Source organism: Rhyacophila brunnea, unplaced genomic scaffold (assembly GCF_057557595.1).
Source record: "Rhyacophila brunnea isolate RB1 unplaced genomic scaffold, BYU_Rbru_1.0 scaffold_10, whole genome shotgun sequence".
In the NCBI taxonomy this organism is placed as follows: Eukaryota; Metazoa; Arthropoda; class Insecta; order Trichoptera; family Rhyacophilidae; genus Rhyacophila; species Rhyacophila brunnea.
In genome coordinates, this window is record NW_028232752.1 from 15,298,310 (window position 1) to 15,315,240 (window position 16,931).

Sequence of the window (16,931 nt, forward strand, 5' to 3'; positions counted from 1 at the left end):
AATGATACCTAATTACTTGGCACCGCTTATATAGGTTGTTTCTAACGTACCCATTAATCTGATTATTTAATATTAATCTCACCGATATCAAAATGCGTATGTTATTCGGTATATTTATTATCAATAATGATAATAATATTATCTTTTGTTCGAGAACATCATGAAAATCCCAACAAAATTAGTCTTTAAAATTCGTATTTTCCCATATTCCGTGAACAGCAGGTGAATCAATTCTTATTTATTTTATTCGACTGATAATGGAATGTATAACTTCATTGGTTTGAAGTACTCTTGAAAATGGGTTAATTGTTTTGGGCCAGCACACAGAAGAGCACAACCTAATAATAGTCAGAGCTGAGTTACAATTTCTGAGACGCTCTGATGACACTCACCACCCGCGGGGCGGTTTTTTGACGAAACTGACCGATTTGTCAGAAAAATTAAAATGGTACCTCTAAAGACATAAAGTCACAAAGTTATTAATTTAAAAAAATACCTATTTCTCACAGTGTAAAATATTACCCAAAGCATAACAAAATTCTTGCATTTATAATTATTTGGTAAATTAATATATAATACATATTTAAAAAGAGTGACCTCACGTATGAGAAGGCCGGTAATGCTGTGTTTTGAAACAGAAAATTAAGGCAGAAATTAAAAATATTCGTACGTTGATTCATTGGTTGTAAGATATTTTGCATTATACCTAATATACTATCATATTAAAGGCTATATAATAATAGTATAATTTAAAAGGTTTTGAATAAATGTACCTTTGTTTTTATAATGAAAGTACTTTCATTTTCACCATCAGGCGTGGTCAATCCACTGCTGGATGGAGGCCTCCCCAAGCTTCTTCCAACGCTCTCGGTCCTGTGTCGTTCGCTGCCACGTATTTCCGCCGAACTTTACCAGTTCGTCAATCCAGCGGCTTTTAGGGCGACCCTGTGGCCGTTTTGCGCCCCTTGGGTACCACTGGATGACGGCATTTGTCTAGCGGCCGTCCTTTCTTTCGGCAAACAATAGGCCCCGCCTATCTCCATTTCAGCTGTTTGGCAACGTCTATTACATCGCGTACTCCTGTCTGCTTCCTAACCCATTCGTTTCTCTTACGATCCTTTCGCGTGATTCCCAACATACACCTCACTATGCCTCGCTGTGCGACTCGTAGCCTTTGGACATCTCTCGTGTACAGGGTGCACGTCTCGTATTTCATTTTAGTCGTGTTTTAATATTCATGAGAGCTATTTTTCAAATACTAAATTGGTAGTTATACTGCTGTATGTACAGTGATCGAAATATAAAATCATACGAACCGGAGCGCTGAATAATCATTCAAAAATATCAAATTATGTTGAATATTTTTCGGATATCATAAGGGCGATATGCCTAATAATCCGGGTTTCATTTATACTTGAAGAGGCTCTGCGCTAATACACATTACCCCCCCCCCCCATACAACATTAAAATGTAGTATTTTTTAAATGAGTACCTACTTATTTTTGCAAAATCACTTATTTTTCGTCAATTTTCTTAGAATTGGGCTCTTATCTTCAAAATTCTGGAAGCTCGTACATTTGTGTATTCCTTCGCTGTAATTTTCTTTTGTGATTTTGATTTATTTTTCAGGTTCCGGAAACCTATTAATTTAAGGTTCTGGACCTGTAGCCCCTTTAGCCCTTTTTGTAAACACATCTGAAGTCCGAACAGCCTATATTATATTATAGACCTTATAGGACTAATCATTAACAAATTTTTGTGAATTTTTTTTGAAATTTTTCTGAAAAGCGAATTTTTTTCCCACGAATCAGTTCTTTAAAAACTGCATACCTACATGCAATATTATCTCAATAACATGAAACGGAACGCGATTTTCAAAGAAGCCACGAGCCGGAACGGTATCTTTTAGAATTTCACGAGCAAGAAAGGCGCTCCGGTGCGTTCCGGTTTATTTCGAGCCCTGTGTATGTACTTATATATTATCGTAAGGAGACTATTTCAATTAAATCATGTTTGTATAACTTATAAAAAATTAAAACAATGAACTGTTGAAATGCATGGATTTATATGGAGAAAAAAAAATTGTTATTTTTTTTATTATGGGTTCTCAAAATTACTAAGCGCGCCACTGCTCACTACCATTGCTTAGGCATTCCTCCACCCCCGTGTCTTGGTATAACTGACTTTTACAGAATGCTTCCTAAATCCAACTAAAAGCAAAGATTATTTGAATATGTAGCTATGCATTTTTTCACCATAATGAGACTCGTACCATTTTTGTTACCCAGTTTCTTCTCTATTTTTTATATGATATGTATTATAATAATATATTAATATAAATGAGTTTGTGGGGCAAATAAATATTAGGTATGTTTTACTTTTCATGCAAGATATATGACATATATGCTTATGGAAGTAACAAAACCATAGATGAAAGTTTATTTAATAAATGTCACGGGACTTTGTTGTTAAGGAAGAAGCTCAACCTATTTACTATATGCACTTAATTTTCTCAGGGATAATCACTATAGGTACGAGCAGTTTAGCGTGATAAGATGGCGTATTAAGTCCATACGCCCCTGTGTCTTCAAGAAATAGTTGCCGACTCTCGTATTCTCCTGCCGTACTCTCCTTTTGAGGCTTTGGTAAAGTTTGTTACTTAGAACGAATACATCCACAGCTACATCAAATCATTCAAAATTTGCAATTGAGCTGGCCCGTGTACACATGATAGAAAAATACATTCACACTATGAAACCGGAGAGCAAAAAAATGCCTGTTAGACCTCTTAAAAGATATGGCGATAGTTTCGACTTCATGAAAATAGCTTAGGATAAACCTGAATAGGGAATGGAGGAGACTACACCCACATAAGGTTGTAGCGCCACGAAGAAGATACTCGTATATGTAATAGATTTTATATAATATGAAAAGTCTTTACGCTTTTCATAATGAAGGAAGAACATCTAAGCATTTACGTAAACTAGTATAGCAGCAATCACAATGGACTTCGTAGTACCTATTTATAATAATAAAATTTATACATCAGCCACGTGTTTCCAAACTATGGGTCGCGACCCTGAGTGGGGTCACCAAGGGTTTTATGTGGGGAGTCGCCGGCTAAAATAGTAAACATAAAATAATGTTGATTTTGTACCAAATTGCACCCCTAGTATGACAAGGCACAAAAGAAGAAGCTGCGGTGGTACGAAATCCATTTTCTGCTTCCCTATAGAGAGCATTCCCGAAGAAGTACAAGATGAATTCTTGGAACTGCAAAACGATTCGTCGGTACGTAACTTATTTCATGAACAATTTCTGAATCAATTCTGATGCGCTATTATGTCAGTTATATCCAAATGTTACTATGTTTGCTTTTCGAGCTTTACTACAATTTTCTCTGCGAGATTAGATTTTCAACGCTTCGTCATTTGAAAACCTAAACAAGGAACAGATTAATGTTGAGAAGAACACGAGGTTTGTATTAATGAATTTTGAAGCTGGTTAACGAGTTCTAATGTCAACAATCACCTTAAATAATATGTATAAATTATATTGAATTATATTATCGTACCGAAAAATCTACTTTCGATAAGTTTTCTTTACGCTTTTAAAAATAAGTTTTTACAATTTATCAGGGTCGTAGGTCACGTGGCTTCTATAAAATGGGGCCACGACTCGGAAAAGGTTGGGAATGTGTGCATACGAACGTTACATTATACAATATACACCAATCTGATTCAATATTTTGTAGAATTCGAAGATAAAACAAAGTGTCTATTACATTGTTAAATTATCAGGAAAATCTTATCTTATTTTTCCAAATCACTTGTAACTGTAAGCCTACGTAGGATATCATATAAAATTTCCGGTTTTTATAATCAATTAAAATAAGTAATTACTTAATTACATTCCATCTTCTGCAGTTATAATTAAACTAACGCTCGTACATACTAGTTTCACAGTAAAAAATAAGTTTAAATTGAAAATAACTAGATCTATAAATGAATTTTCTTCGTCATTATAACATGATACATATTATGTATTGTCTGTTTTTACCATGTATTTAAAAATAGTTAAAATAATATGAAAATAGTCAATTGGAAACAGGGGTTGGAACGGACCATTTTTTGAGTTGCTCCGCTCCAGGTAAAAAGTTTTAATAGGTAAACATGTTGAAAAATAAGTAGTTTAAAAATAATCGTCATATTCATTGGGGGGACATGCTCGTCGTAGGTCAAAATTGAGTTTTTATTGTATTTTCTAACCATGATCCTGGACACTCCTTAACTGTTGTAGATAATCTATTTATATAATTTTAAAGCCTTATTATCTTTTATATTTATTTTAAACATTTGATGACTGCATAAAGTATTTTTATTACATAAAATAGTATTCTTTTAAACCTCTTGCTCTAATGTTTTAGAATATAGTCATATTTCGGTACATAACTGTGCACTGGTGTTAAGATTTTTTACATTTATTAATTTTTAAACGCATTTATAAAACCATTAGTATAATTAATGACGAGATAATTCTTGTAAAATATTCACGATAAAAAATTATATTGATAATCTCTGTGATCCCAAATTTGACAAGAATTAGGCATTTTATTATTCAAAATTCGGCAAGATTAACACATTTGAAGATAATTCTAAAGATATTAATTATAAGCTATGTTTTTGACCATTCAAGTGTAATAAACATCCTACGAATAATGATTGCTTTGTAATAATTATTTTCCTAAGAATAAGGTAGTGGTTTTTTGAAATACGCCATTTCTTTTGGCATTCCCCAGTGGTTAAGCTACAACATACGGCCGTAGCCATAAATTGGCAAACTATAATTAAAGTAGGAAATAAAATTATGTTAACGCGCGTGTTTGAACATGTACCTAACCGAATTTTTTTTTATTTTTTTTTAAACGGTACATGTTCAAACACGCGCGTCAATATCATTTTACACCCTATTTCAATTATAGCTTATCAATTTATGGCTACGGCCGTATGTTGTAGCTTAACCACTGGGGAATGACAAAAGAAATGGCGTATTTCAAAAAAACACTACCTTATTCTTACGTCAATAATTGATATAAAGCAATCATTATTCATAAGATATTTATCACACTTGAATGGTCAAAAACATAGCTTATAATTAATATCTTTAGAATCATCTTCAAATGTGTTAATCTTGCCGATTTTTTGAATAATAAAATGCCTAATTCTTGTGAAATTTGGGATCACAGAGATTATCAATATAATTTTTTATCGTGAATATTTTACAAAAATTATCTCGTCATTAATTATACTTATGGTTTTATAAATGCGTTTAAAAATTAATAAATTTTAAAAATCTTAACACCAGTGCACAGTTATGTACCGAAATATGACTATATTCTAAAACATTAGAGCGAGAGGTTTAAAAGAATACTATTTTATGTAACAAAAATACTTTATGCAGTCATCAAATGTTTAAAATAAATATGAAGGATAATAAGGCTTTAAAATTATATAAATAGATTATCTACAACGTTTGAGGAGTGTCCAGGATCATGGTTTGAAAATACAATAAAAACTCAATTTTGACCTACGACAAGCATGTGGGCCGTTAAACGAAATTCCAACAGCAAAAAATCTTCTTTCATTATTTGCCTCTTACAAAAAACTGAGATTATTTATCACTCGGCAATGTTGCCGTATTAAAAATAATTTCAATGTTGCAGTGTCAAATAATATAATAGTTTTATTGGATTTTAGGACGAAAATTTAATATTAATAAAAAAACATCCGGATAAATGGAGCACTGCAAATTTTCTGTGCTCCGGGTAAAAACCTATTGCTCCCCTGCTCCGTGCTCCTGCTCAACGCTCTGATTGGAAACCCTTTACAATTCACAAATACAGTACCTATGTAGCATATTTCAAGTTAATACTTTTGACGATGAAGACGCACCTGGCGCATAATAACCAGGCGGCCGATCGATGTAATTAACGAGCATTTTAAGGGTGGTAATTAAAAAATCATTATCTAGTCAGCAGCGAATGAGTTCAAATTTATATTTTTATAAAAATCGATGTTGATTCGATGACCATAAAATATATTTAATAATAAGATGGGGTCCGATTCAACAATTTCACATTTTATTACATTTTTTACAATTGTAAGTTTATCTTTGTCTTACAATAAAAAATATTTTTCTTTTTGACGTTTTCAGATACATAGTACCTTTTAATTTAATTTTAGGTATGGTCCTAATATTAAAACTCGATTTGATAGAATTAAAAAGGATTTCAAGTCACACACATTTACTTACATTTTTATAAAAATCGATGTTTTTTAAATTAAATATAAAAAAATATTAAAACGATGAATTAGTCAAAAATCTACACGTTACAAAATTGAAAACTTAATAAACTTAATTTTAATAATAAATATGACCATAAAATATAATGTAGATAATAATAAAGTAACTGTTGACATAAATATGTAACAAATTCACATTTTTTTTACAATAGTAATTGTACGTTTATCTTTGACTTTGAAAAAAATCTTCAGTTAAAAAATAACCTGATTAATTAATTTTACCTTGAACATGGGTTGGAAAAAGCTACTGTAAAGCGTCACACTGCCTATTACCTTAGCGATAGGTAGGAGTGCCTGCCAAAGATCCTATCCTGGGGGCCCGCTTCAGAATGTGGGGGCCATGCTAGTCAGATATACTTATGGGAAATAAAAAGAAAGAAGAGATAAACACACTAATGACAACGATACCACAAAATAAATGAAATTTTAAAAGCTCACTGATGATATAAAATTAAGCAATGAGTTTGAATAATTATATATTTTCCTAAACATTTATTTATAAACGTAACATACGCTCAAAATATATTGTCATCTTTGAAAAAAATCGTTGTTGTGTATCTGTTCCATAACAATTTATAATTATTACAACTAGACATTTTAAAATGCTTCTATATTTAAAACACAGACTTAAATACAATATCAGATCTCAACTGACATAACTGATTGAATAAATAAATCGATATGTGAAAAATAAAAATCCCATATAAATATTGTTTTATTTATTATTTTATTGTTAATTCTTTTGAACAAATGCCCAGCCATAGATATTAATATTTTGAGCAAATGTATAAGGCGCTGCTTCAACAGTCTATCGATTTGTTTGGACGGCTCCACAAATCTTGAGATCGCGGGAAATTAACTCATTTTAAAAAGCTCCGATTCTCCAGCAAATAATCCATACAGTATGACGTGAAGAGAGACCCAATGTGACCTATTTTTTAAACCATAGATGGTGCTTATTGACAATCATGAAAACATAGTGAAATTATTACGACAATTAATTATACGATAGATGGCGTTGACATATTAAATAAATATATTTATTATTTATATTATAATATTTTATGTGATTATATAAATACGTCAATATGAAATTAAAAAATATTTTCCTTAAGAAGTTAGGCTTTAAATAATCGCATAGTATGCATATTAAGCCCATTCTCACAGGTTATTAAGTATTTTACCTAAAACCTAGTGATGATGCATATTTTCGCAATATTGTGTAGTAGGTGTACGTAGGCCAAGTAAAACACACTCACGCGAGACAAGGGCGGACGTTACCGTTTTGCGACGCGCTCGCCTACTGCAGCACTCCTCACACTAGGCCATTAAATTACGCATGTTATATTTTTGACGCGCTCAATGTATCAGTTTAGTTTTCTATTTATTTGTGCAATGTTTAATACGTACCTACTATACCTACCGAAAAAAATGTCTATTCGTGGATAGCTGACTATCCTGGAACATTTACATATGACGGAAATGTTTTATATTGTCGAGTTCGCTAGAAAAATACTTCGTGCACAAAGAAGTTTCAAATCGACCAGTATGTCAAGAAAAGTCTTCATATCGCAAAACTACGCGATTAGAGGTGAGTTGGAAATACTGTCACCAGTTTGTGTACTCAAGTTTCGGATGAAACTACTCATATTCAGTATGTGTGGCCCAATAAACTTATTCCAAAAAACTTGTGATGATAATATCATCGCGAGTCGTTGTTCTGTGCACTCGCCAGTTAGTTGGTAGACTTTCAATACTGCGCGCGAACGAGATAGCACTTGAATATAGGTATATTTAATTTATTAGTATAATGCGTTCGAATGTATGAATAATAGGTCACATATTTTGTGTCGCAGCACAGTGGTGAGATGAACCACAGGCTTATGCTTGTTATATGACCGCTCAAAACATGTTTAAAATTTAACAGAAAATCACTCAAGAATATTGTAACCTAACAGAAAAACAACTCATAAATGTGTTTGTGTGTGTTTAAAATTTTATAATAAATGGAACTTTTCGACAAGCGGAGCACAGCGTATTTTTAGCGATTCTATTGAAGCCGATACACAATCTGAGTTCCCTAAGCCGATACGTATTTCAAATACTAATAATATGGAGTTGGTTTTAGTTTCAGTTGAGTATGAAACTTTTGTCGCATAGCCACGCCAAACGCTATATATAGTATTCCAAATACAAGTAAGTATTTTGGAACTAGTTTCTATTTATCTTTTTATACTGGTAGTAAGTATACTAATTAGTCTTCAAAATCGACCAGTTTTCCCATCTCTACTACGGATACCTCAATATAGTTTCAACCTGGCTGGACTATTCTTCAAGACAACCAAATTCCGGTGATCTGGAAGGCCGTTAAATATTATATACCTATATATTTTTTCGTAGATGCCTTTTACGTCGCATTTACTATCGAGGTTTCTTTAAGGTGATACATCAGTGAAACGGCAAATAATTTTAGGCGCGACGAAATTTTGGACTCGCTGCCATTAGGAGAGAGAACGTCGAGCTGGAAAAACGTCAATTTTTTTCGTGATGGCGACGGGCGTATTAATTCTTAAATCGTGTAAAGATGACTAAAAACGTTACCCATTTACTTTAAAAAGAAAACTTGTCAATGAATATATTATTATTGTTACTGATAGAATAATAAACAGAACATTAAATGGACACATGATGGATTTATATGACAAATTATATTTCGTTTAACATTGAATATAACGTCGTTCATCCGCGCATCGCCTAGCCACGACCTTTTTAGACCATGCCTCAACTGAGGTATAACCTTAAGGACTTCGGCACGCAAACTACTCTACTTGATGCTAGTCAAATGAAAATTGTGATATAAATATGCCTTATTGAAAACTATTCTTCTACGCTTCAACGCATCGGGTATTGCTAATTTGAATTCGGCCATGGCCTATGAAACCGCCTTGCAAAAACCCTGGAAAATTCTTTGTAGTGCAAGGCGGTGGTGATTCTGATGAATATTTTGTCGTATTCATTGGGAACTGAGAACTGCGATTTATGGACGAGTTTTTCCCGTGGTAAAAGAAATGTCGCATAGGACTGATATTATGAGCATATACTTATCCTACCTTATATGACTGCAGTCCTCTGCCCTTTATGACTGCCCTTACCTTTCCGTACACAGGTGTCACCACTTGCTCAAGCCATTAGGTTTATATTTATATTCAATCCCCTGCTTATCACAGAAAATAGAAACATACCAATTATTTTAAAATCTAATTTTGTTGGGATGTTCTCGAATAAAAGATAAAAATATTATTAGCATTGTTGATACATAATGCACTGAACAACATTTCGTGTTTAAACGCGCTTCGGTATGGGAATTATTAATATTAAATAATCATATTAATGTTTACACAAGATACGACTAATATAAGCGATGGCAAAAAATAAGATATCTCATCAAGATGTTCCGTCTTTCAGTGGCTGCTTGTTTTCTGATCTCCGCTAATGGTGAGTAAAATATATGTATTTTTAAATGATTTTCATCACCTTTAAATAATGCTTCCTCTTTTCATACGACAGACTTTAGGTAGGTACATGGATGAAGAATATTTTTATATATCATACTATATTGTGATATTTTTTCTTGAAAATATTGTTCTGTAGAGTATAATATGTTTTATAACTGTGCACTTTTTTACACTTTTTACTACTCTGATACGCCTCTTTGCCTGATTATTTTGCATAAAATTAGATCAATTGATTTTCACTTTGTATTAATATATTATGTAGTAATAAATAAATAGATACTAAGTATATGTAAAAAATATTTTTAGAATATATTAAGTTGGTACATCATTTTCATCCTAGAGCCGGAGTGCAAAATTATTAAGCGTATACATACACTTATTTTTTCTTTAGTATTTTAGCTAGTGCCGAGTTGTTACTTTAGTATTATTATCTACTATATTTTTCTTCTAGTTTCTGCCACCTGAATTTTAAAAATAAAGAAAAATATTAATTTTTCCTTGATTTCGATTGTGGGAAACATTTAAAAACGTGAATTTTTTTTTAGGCGCTATCCTTCCCCCCGTCCCCGTGCGCGATGGGAGGATTGTTGGAGGGGCTCCTGCTGATATCACTGAGGCACCATATCAAGTAGCCCTTCTCATGGACGGAAGTGGATCTGGTAACTTCTACCATGTCTGCGGAGGATCCATTATCAGTCCTACCGTCATTCTTACAGCTGCCCATTGCACCGATGGGTAAGAGTCAATAAAATAATAAAAACACGAACAATTATATATTTTAGAATAGTCAGTTACAGTGTACTTAATTATTGTGTAGTGACATCTGTTAATTTTATATATGAGCCTAAATTTTTTAAAACTCAGTAACTATCAGAAGCATGGCCCCCACAAAGGGGGGGCTGACAGGGCTCTAGCCTGGGGGCCCGGGCTCAGGAAGGGCCCGGGGTGGCGAGTCGACTAGATAAGTAATATAAACACTCATCACAAATTCTCTCTAATAGTAAAAAAGTCGCCTACGGCGCTATTTTTCTTCAATGATGTTATTATTTTAAATTATGTGGTTGTACGATATAATTTTCAATTGTGTATTTAATACTCCACAACTCCATAGTTCAAATGAATGTATTAAAATATCTGTAGAGCGTCACACTGTATTTTTAGCGATAGGTAGGGGGCCCCGCCAAATATCCTAGCCTAAGGGCCCGGTTCGGGATGTGGGGCCATGATTAGAAGCTACCATAAGCTTCCGCAATTCAAAATTCCAAATCGATACGATGTTTGAATATATTTGTCGAATTTGTAAATTGTTTAACGTCCACGATGGCTGAGTGGTAATGTATACGTTTAGTAAGTCGAGAGTCTCGGGTTGAAATCCCACGTTCACATATTGTTTTTCAGAAAATGAATTCAATTCTACTTAAAGATGGCTAAAAGTATTGAATGCATTGGTATCGTGTTCTGATATATTCTAAAAGTTTCAAATGTTTAGCTAGTCGGGAAGTTAGTTAAAAATCGATTGCAAGATTTGTACCGGATAAACAACCACCGGACAAATGGATGTGTTATGTTTCATATTTGGCGGATTAGTAAATGAATTAAATCTTTCTCTTCAGAGAAAATATATCAATATTTTATTTATAAATATCAAAATTCAAGCTTTCTAAAAAAACTTTCTTTCGAGGATGCACTGACATTTTTTCAAGCTTGATTATGAGTGTCTTACCACTAATGAAATATCACTCTCGACTTCGATTAAAAGTGTTATATTTGATCACATTGTCGAATCACAACAATTTTTCAACAAATTATATTTCCCAAACTTAAATGATAACCAAAAGTACAATTGCATAAGAACACCATTTGCTAAATCCTTAAAATATTATGATATTACGTGGGCAGCTCAAGAAGAATTGGTTGATATTAGATCGTTAAGTCGAATTTAATGAAAGAAGTCTTGCAGAATTTTGGATAAGGTGACAGTAAGAATATCCGTCAATCAGAAAAGCAGCATTGTTAATCTTGATTCCTTTTGCGACAACATACCTACCTAAATGAAACAGCATTTTCATCATTTTTGGTAATAAAAAATAAACACAGGTCTTCTCTTTCAACGGAGACTTTGGAGCAAACTCTGCGAATTAGCATTTCAAAAATTGTACCGGATATTGGTTTATTACGTAAAACTATATAATCACCCCTCTCTCATTAAGTTGTTTTTGTAGGGTGTAGCTGTAATAAATTTAAAGTTATTTTTTTTTAAAATTTTTGCTTTACAAGCAGTAAATTAAAATAATGTTCTATTATTTTTAAAAAAAATGTACTTAAGAGCGTACATAAGTGAAATGGCAAATAATTTTCAACTGTATGTAGAACGAAATTACGGCCGCGTTGCCATTCGGAAAGGGATAGTCTACCTGTTCCCACGTCAATTTCTTTTGTGATGGAGTCGGATGAATACATTCTTAAATCGTGTAAAGATGACTAAAAAACGTTCCGCATGTACTTGAAAAAGAAAACATGTCAATGAATATACTATTATTATTACGAATATAATAATAAACATAACATAAAAAAGATGCATGTTGAACTTTTATGACAAATTATATTTCGTTCGGCTTCCGTCATTTGCACCCGCGACCCGCATTCCGTGCATCGCCTAGTCACGATCTTTTTAGACCATGCCTCAGCTGAGGTATAGCCTTAATGTTAAAAATGTACTATTGGTCACTAAACACTAACATTTTTGGGGAGGGGAGCCTTGGATTTATTTTTTCTGATTTAGGAGGCCGTGGTATAAAAAGTTTGAGAAGCACTGGTCTAAAGTATTTCCTTGATAGGTTGAGCAAGTGGCAAGCATCCAAAAAACCCTGTAACCCAGCTGTAAGCCTTACAATCTTATATATTCTAGTGCGTCAAATAATGAAGATTAAAATATCGCATTAATTTTAACAACATTCAAAATTAAACCATGCCTATTTTTTTCTTCAGCTGTGCTAAATAACTCAAGCTTCGTCTTTCACCTAGTTCACTGCTTTTCATCAGTTGCCCTAGTCGTCTTATGCTTTTCTCCATCGCTATAATGTAAATTTTTGCATTGTACACTTCCAGATCCAGCGCTGCCCAATGGAGAGTCCGTGCAGGATCTACCACCCACAACGCTGGCGGCCAAGTGATCTAGGCCAGCGGAATTGTGCAGCACCCAAGCTACAACTCTCGCCGTGATTATGATATCAGTTTACTATTCGTAGCAACTTCTATAATCCTTGGACCTAGTGCTCGTGTCATCTCCCTTCCCGACCAAGGACAGTTTGTACAAGATGGCTCGGCAGCAATAGTCACCGGATGGGGATATCTTTCGGTAAGTTTATCACTTTTTCAGTTTAAAGCAGCGATTTCGAAACTGGGAGGCGCGGAGGGGTGCAAAGGGAGGCGCGAAAAGCTTAACACAATAAATTAATGTAGCCACAGGCTTGCAGTTTGCAAAAGCATAGTTTATAAAACGGCCTACATAATGTTACTACATAAAAAACAGTTCTATAAAAGGTTGTTTGCAAACCTGTCTGAAAATATGAAGACTAATTTTATAATACCTCACTTCAATACCAGTATGTGAATAAATTGGTAAAATCATAAAGTTAAAATTTGAGGCAAATTTGTTTAGGATCGATAATTTTGTTGTTAAACTTGTCTATTTGGTTGAAATTTAAAAAAAAATGACTGAATAAATCAATGTAAGGACCACTAATGCATTAACTGATTTAAAACGACAAAGTGAATGCATTCATAAAAAATTGGAGCATTGGAAAAAATAAGTTCGCCATGTTTCCACTTTTAAATGATTTCTGCGCCAGATATATTGAAGCAAAAAAAAAAATCTGTTTACTGAGTTCTTGGTTAGTTTGCTAATGCACTTTTCACATAATTTCATTAATAGTAAAAAAGAGTCACCAGCGGCGCTGCTTTGTTTCAGAATTATTAAATATTGTAAATATGTGGTTGTGCATTGCAATGTGACGTGATACCAATATGATGATTGATATGCTTAAATGATAACTCCCGTGTATAATTTAGGAAACACTACATTAGAGCACCACACTGTCTTTAACCTCAGCGATAGGTAGGTGGGCTCGTCAAAGATCCTGGCCTGGGGGCCCGCTTCAGGATGTGGGGCCCATGATAGAATCCATTTGTCAATGACCGATGATGCATTTAGATTGACTACTATTGAAATTGATTTTGCTAATAAACAAGCACATTCATCGCATGAAAAACAAATTAATTTAAAAATTAATATAATATAAGTAGTAAAACCTTGTTTATTTTCATATTTTTTTTCATTTTTGTTTTAGTACATTGTTAACTATTTAAAAAGGTGTCTGTATTAGTTATTGAAATAAAGGGGGGGCTAGGCGCCAAGATTAGAATATTTTTAAAGGGAGGCGTTGTAACATAAAGTTTGGAAACCACTATTTTAAAGTGTGATGAAAACAAATTTGTATTTTGTTCAACGTTTGTATTATGATAGCGATATTTTTGTGAAGTGAGTCATTGCACATGACAAAGACTCCAATAAGAACTTTAGAAAATACTGAGCTTAGAAAACAGATGACTGTGAGTCATAAGAAGATTAGACGACAGATCATGCAGCATCTCGTTATTTTGAAAGTGAAAAATCAACATTGGAACTGGATTCCTCAATATAGTTTCAATTTACTACAGGACTATTATTTAAGTTAAAATAACCGAATTCTGGTATATTGGAAGGTCTTTAAATTATAAATAATATAAACGCCAGTAGTGCCCATATTATGTTCTAACTAAATAATGGATATAGGCAAAAAGAAGATGAAGCTTTGGCAGATGTGGGGAGCGGTTTCGAGAATCAACTATATTGGTAGTAAGTTGAGCTTAACACACATAACAAATTTTCCCTAATGGGAAAAAAAGTTGAGCTATTTTATTTGTAGACACGTAACATTTTAAAAAACAACTCCATAATTCAAGCGGATTTATTCAACAATACAAAAAAAATCGCTAAAAATACACCCTTAATTTTACATGAAACAACATGTAGAAAACTTTTCTGTAAAAATTCCCGCTGCCTTTAACTAGCGATGGGTAGAGGGGGTTGCCAAAGATCCTGGCCTGGAGGCCCTTTTCAAGATTTGTGGGCCATGATGAAGTGATTCTGTATAATATTACTGAAAATTATATGTCTCCCGATAGTCTTATCTTTAATTTCTCATATTGTCATCGATTAAGCTTCGAAATCTTCTAGTCTATATTTTGACGTTTGAAATTTATTTGATTTGTAATTTGTAACACCCACGGTGGCCGCGCTGCATAAGCGTTGGACTATCACGCCGTGGGTCTCAGGTTCAAATCCTGGGTCTGGCAAGTACACATATTGTTTTTCAATTTGTGAGTGAGTCAGGGTATGGACCTAATAGGTTGAGCAAGTGGCTGACATCCATTTCTCGTAAAAAAACAAAATATGTTAATACAAACCTCTACTTTGTGGAGGCCCATATGATCCTATTATTTTATATTTATTATAAAATAGTCACAAATCTAAATATCAAAATATTGTAGTCAGAATGGATTCGTATATTTTATTTTAAAAACATCTTGTAAAGAAATCTTGTTTTTATATTTAATACGACAAAACGATTTCTGAATAACTTATATTAAGATAATTTATTGAAGATTAACTTAAAATTTTAGTCTATGAAAGGTTTTTGAAGTTATACTTATTTAGGCGCGTTTGGAAAATCAGATCAGAGCGTATTTTTGGCGTGTGACATGTAACACATAATTTATTTTTGACACGAAAAAAATCGCACTCGATTGGATTCGAACCACGATTGTTCGGTTATCAGCCGAACTGCTGAAGCACTGAAGCAGCTGAAGAACTGAAGCACTGTCTTTACGCCACAGTATGATAATGCAATCGTGATGATAATACAGTATATTATTATAGTTTATTCCGTTGCCTAGGCAACGAATTTATTATTTATATGTACGAAGAATTTTTCTGTTGCCTAGGAAACGAATTTATTATTGTTGGCCAAAATAAAATAAAAACAACGAGAAATTATTAAATACTTTATTTAGTGATATAAGTTAAGGTGTCTAAAAATAAACTAGCGGCACTCCAATAAGCGGCCCTCCTTTATTCTAGTTTTTATTGATATGGGGCTATTAAAACGTCAATTCTATCTTATATCATGCTTTATTATTTGACAGATCTGAAACATGACATCTCGCGCAATTATATGATCATAGCTGACCATAGTGACCGTAGGATAGGGAGTATGAATCATTTTGCTTTGTGAAAAATATTCTTTCGCGTTGTGAATTGTACCTACCTACTCCTTTTGATATCTGATTAGCTGTCAAAACTAAGCTTAATATTTTTAAGTGTGATTAGGTACGTTACCTTTGTTTGGTATTACATATGTAGTTTATGTGAAAACTATTTTCTAACTGTTTGGATATTTTTGGTTGATGTGAATTTTGAATAACGCGGTGTGCGATTGTTTTATTTTGTTACGCCAAAGAAGTATAACTTGTAACGCGCGTATATAAGTACAGACATCATTTTTTTTTTCAACTCAACAGAAAGGAGGCATCTACCCCACAATTTTGTACAAGGTGACCATCCCAATAGTGAACCAACAGCAATGTATAAACGCATACGCCAGATACAACCCCGTCACCGGTAACATGATCTGCGCTGGTCGTTTGGGAGTCGGTGGTCAAGATGCTTGCCAAGGAGACTCTGGTGGCCCACTCATCGTTGGCATAATTCTCATTGGGGTCACTTCATGGGGTAAAGGATGCGCAAAGGCTCAATACCCAGGAGTCTGGACGAGAGTACCAGCCTTCAGAGACTGGATTAACAGCAACATGTAAATTTTCCATTTTGATTTACATAATTCTTTCATTTACATTATAAACCTCATCAGCATTTATTTTGTATTTTTATTTTAAAAAATTATAACTGTTTGGTACATGTGAAGTTTAACTAAAATAAAGTGAACTTATGGTTGCA

The 16,931-nt window shown here is 33.4% G+C and overlaps 1 protein-coding gene across 2 annotated transcripts; it reads left to right on the top strand.

The window, feature by feature from the left end:
• The first annotated feature begins 9,793 nt into the window (after positions 1-9,793).
• On the top strand, positions 9,794-16,931 carry LOC147078914 (trypsin-like). Of its 2 annotated transcripts, XM_085951371.1 has the most exons (4): positions 9,794-9,857; positions 10,423-10,612; positions 12,986-13,235; positions 16,499-16,931. In XM_085951371.1, the coding sequence occupies exons 1-3, from the start codon at positions 9,812-9,814 to the stop codon at positions 13,053-13,055; spliced, it is 306 nt and encodes a 101-aa protein (XP_085807497.1). In that variant the 5' UTR covers positions 9,794-9,811; the 3' UTR covers positions 13,056-13,235; positions 16,499-16,931. The 2 variants fall into 2 exon arrangements, with proteins under 2 accessions (XP_085807497.1, XP_085807490.1); XM_085951364.1 differs by lacking the exons at positions 9,794-9,857; positions 10,423-10,612 and having other exon boundaries at positions 13,039-13,235.

What these genes read in the sequence shown, in the direction of transcription:
- LOC147078914 (XM_085951371.1), top strand. Translation starts at nt 9,812, where the DNA reads ATGTTCCGTCTTTCAGTGGCTGCTTGTTTTCTGATCTCCGCTAATG. An exon ending in TTTTCTGATCTCCGCTAATG is followed by an intron (nt 9,858 to 10,422) that starts GTGAGTAAAATA and finishes ATTTTTTTTTAG; the next exon opens with GCGCTATCCTTCCCCCCGTC. An exon ending in GCTGCCCATTGCACCGATGG is followed by an intron (nt 10,613 to 12,985) that starts GTAAGAGTCAAT and finishes GTACACTTCCAG; the next exon opens with ATCCAGCGCTGCCCAATGGA.